This window comes from Trichomycterus rosablanca, chromosome 27 (assembly GCF_030014385.1).
Source record: "Trichomycterus rosablanca isolate fTriRos1 chromosome 27, fTriRos1.hap1, whole genome shotgun sequence".
Taxonomy (NCBI): Eukaryota; Metazoa; Chordata; class Actinopteri; order Siluriformes; family Trichomycteridae; genus Trichomycterus; species Trichomycterus rosablanca.
In genome coordinates this window covers 15,554,240-15,558,248 of record NC_086014.1, presented here as the reverse complement: position 1 = coordinate 15,558,248, position 4,009 = coordinate 15,554,240, and the positions used below count along the sequence as shown (strand labels likewise).

Genomic DNA, 4,009 nt, shown 5'->3' with positions numbered 1-4,009 from the left:
AGTCCCACACAGTGCTGCTTCACTTGAACCTGGATGTAGAACTGGTTTTACGTTGTTATAAGGGTCTCGTTATATGCAGACTGGACGATAGAACGTTCCAGCACGAGCTCATGCATCAGTATCACTCCCAATACTTCAGTCCAGACGTTTCCAAACCCAAACTTCCTCTGTACCCCTCTCTAATTCAGGAGAGAAGCCGTACGTGTGTCCGTACGAGGGCTGTGGGAAGCGCTACTCCAACTCCAGCGACCGCTTCAAACACACACGCACACACTACGAGGATCGACCCTACTGCTGCAAAATGACCGGCTGTCCCAAACGCTACACCGACCCCAGCTCCCTCCGCAAACACATCAAAGCACACGGGCACCAGGCCGTCTCACCGGGGCCGGAGCGGCACATGGCAGGAGCGGAACCTTCATCTCCACTCTCCACTCCTCTGCTCCCCGGGGCGGCGCTGGCACTCCTGCACACCCACGCTGCTGCTGCATCTCCTCTTGACCTGTCCATGCACGTACGGCCAGCAGGGGGTCACGGGCGGGGCAGGACGACCCTCCTTCACCCGGTTCTGCTTCCCACACTCAGGCACAGGGCTGTAAAAGATGGAGATGATAATGAGGAGGGTGGGGAGATTAATGCAAGGTTCACAGCTCCATCCTGGGTGTTTCTGTCCCACTGGGCATGACCATGCTGACACAGGATTGGTCAGATAAACACGGGTCATGTGATTAGCCACATGATCTACGTCTGGTACGAAGATTAAATGTCTTTATTTTTTCTTTTTGTATCTGAAGGCTGTTTATTTAAAAAAACTACAATATGAACCAAAAGTTTGAAGGTCACGTGTGGGTGCACCACTCCTGCCCTGACAGAGGAGAGCAGGTCCTCACCACTTCTTCTCTCTCACTGAGAGCAGTGTGGCATACAGATTAAAGAACCCAGTTGACCTCCCTCCCTCAGGCACAGCCAACTGTGTACTGGAAAGTATATGAGTATCAGCCTTCAGACACAAACCTGAAACGTCATGTGTTTTTACTCTTCTTGAGAACGTTGTGTAACTCTAAACGACTGGTGTTGAATGAGCTCTGTCACTTCGGCACTTTTAAAACTTTATATTTTTATATCCTATTTTAAAATAATAATGATGTATTTTATATTTTTGGACAGATGCTGCATGCAAGTGGTGTCAGACTAGAAAGTAGTAAAATTCTGACTAAAGCTGATCTAAACAGCCGACAAATGTACAAACTTCAGGGTTCATTCTTCAATCAATCCACAGTTACTGTTAATAAACTGAACTTAGTATATTTTATGGAAATAATGAATCATAAAATATATTAAATTCAGTAAAACAGCAGTAATTGGGCCTTAAATGTGCAGAGGTGTGTTCACTGTGAAGAACATGTTCACTTACTTCAGCCTTGGGTTTATTTAACCGGGGGGTTAAATACTTTTGCATCAGACTGCACCTACCCACGTCTCACGGCTCCTGTAGTAAAATATAAAAGAAAAACCACTGTACAGTATTAAACTAAACGTCCGTGCTCTCCTCTGTGCACCAGAAGATTGTGATGTGGAACTGAATAGAGTTACATTTCCTACCTTCAGTCTTCTGAGGAGCTCCAGAAACCAGACTGAGAACATTCCAGAGAACAAGGCAAGGCAAATGTATCTGTATAGCGCCTTTCATACACAGTGGAAATTCAAAGTGCTTTACATAAGAAAAAATTTAAAGCATTAAAACATTCCTGAGATCTAGAACCTCAGAAAGACTTCTTGCAAACATTTAGTTACAATTAAGAGAGCATGAAATGCAAACAAGAGAGATAAAACATTAAGAACATGAAAAATTAAAAGGAAATACTGTAAAATATACCCTACAGTTTAGGAAATATGAATTTAAAACAAGAGAGATAAGCAACTAAGAACATGAAAACTAAAAGAAAATATAGTAAAATATACACTACAGTTTAGAGAATATGAAATTAAAACAAGAGAGATACACGTTATTATAAGGGATTAATTATACATATTAATGGGGAGATTACAGTACTAAATACTAAGACTATCTCACAGACTGACAGCAGACCAAGTAACTTATACTACCGGTCGTCACCAGTAGTACCAGTAGTACCAGTAGTACCAGTAGTACCAGTAGTTCCAGTTCTACTGCCACACACTGACGCTCATATAGCGATTTCGTCCATTGTGATATCTCTGTCTTACATAGACATGCGTCCCAGACGTCTTTACTGTTTATCCTTAAACTACGGGTCAGGTGGAACACACAGCTTCACCTTTTCTAGTACTATGGGCCAGACGGTATCACACAGCCTCGTCTGATTCCCACCGGGGTACAGTTCTCCTCGTTGTTCTCCTGCTATTGTTCTGATTCTGATCCACATCTGGATCACGTTCACTATTATCTGATGAAGAGACAATATTTGCCAACATGGTTAAACAGAGCAGGTGAAAGAACATGTAAAACTACTCGGTTACTTTACCAGGAAGAAGATTATTGGTTTCACACGTTTTGTTTACTGAAAGAATAAACTGAACAAATTTGTTTAAGGTTCCCGAGTAAAGAAACAGACCAGGATGTTACAGAGCCGAACTCAATCACACCGCACTGCAAATACTGGCTGAATAATGAATGATGTAAAGCCACGTTTTTTTTTTTGCAGAAAAGTTGGGACGTTTAGTAAAAGGCAGTAAAAAGAAGAACCTGTGATGTGTTATTTAAACTTGAGTGTGTAACAGGGATCAAATTCTAGTCGTGTTTCTATTTACAAACTAGAATGAAGTTGATCAGTGAAACATTGGAAATCTTTTATTTCTACTTTTATCAGTTAAATAAAAATCGAGGAGAATGAAACACGTCACACATTCTTCTTTTTACTGCCTTTTACTAAACGTCCCAAATATTGTCCAGTCTCTTTTTGTTTTTCACAGGTTTAGATTTAACCGGTCCACTTAGGAGGTAGGTGGGATGGCAGCATCAGTATTTTTAAGACATGTGTTCTAATTCTGAGCATGAAGAATGTGTTACGATTATGATGATGGCTGACTGTGTCTAATAAAAATCTAATCTAATTGTTCTGTTGTATTATTGGGTGCTGAAGTGATTTTACAGCTCCTGTTACTGATCTTACTGTTCTAGCATCATGATTTAAAAATACTTAAATTTTTCCACCTTTAAACAGGTTTTAACTGGTCTGATGCTTCTGTCCTTACTTCTTTTCTTCTTTTAAACTAAGCAGCTCAAATCTCAGCACTGCTACCAGCCAACCGGGCGACCACAGAGACGGGGGATGATGTGTGACTCTCTATGCACTATACAGATCTCTGTATGAACCCTGGTGTCGGTGAAAAGAAGAGTGTGGTACTGCACACATGTTGAAGAGGACGTGTGTTAGTCACGACCCTCCTCGATCAGGAGTGGAGGTGAAATACAATCTGGGAATTGGATACAACTATAATAAATAGGATGAAAATAGGAAGGAAAATGCATTAAAACGTGTTCAGTGTTAAATATTAAGCTTGGGGGCCCCTCAGGTGGAGCAGGGGTTTAATGTGCTAGTCTCAGCAAAGGGACGTAAGGTCACATCAGGAATTAACACCTTAATGCTGCAACAGCGACTCCAAATAACATGTTTAATCCTGATGAACACCAAACACTAATCCCATTGTTTACATATATGTATAAATTACCAACCGCATTAAAAACTGGTAATATGTAGCGAAACATCCAGCCGTGAAACTTCTGGAAGTAATCCAGACTCAGTCTGACACACCCACAGCTCCACACACGTCCTGTAGATTTACTGTGGAGTACACCTGATTACAGGTACAGTACACAGTAGCTACACTACTGAAAACATTCTGCAACACCCACACACACGTCTTTGTTTCAGTGAACAGAATAACTGCATTAAAACATTTAAGAATGTAAAAACACGAACATCCCTGGTGCTCTACTGCACTTAATAATAAACAGATGTGGACAGAA

The 4,009-nt window shown here is 41.4% G+C and overlaps 1 protein-coding gene across 1 annotated transcript in view; it reads left to right on the top strand.

Moving 5' to 3' along the window:
- glis2a (GLIS family zinc finger 2a) overlaps nucleotides 1-823 on the top strand; it is an 11,443-nt gene extending 10,620 nt beyond the window's left edge. Inside the window, exon 7 of the mRNA XM_062989358.1 lies at nucleotides 189-823. Coding sequence (XP_062845428.1) covers nucleotides 189-685 — 497 coding nt within the window. The 3' untranslated portion in view covers nucleotides 686-823. The remainder of the gene's footprint in view (nucleotides 1-188) is intronic.
- The last annotated feature ends 3,186 nt before the right edge of the window (nucleotides 824-4,009 follow it).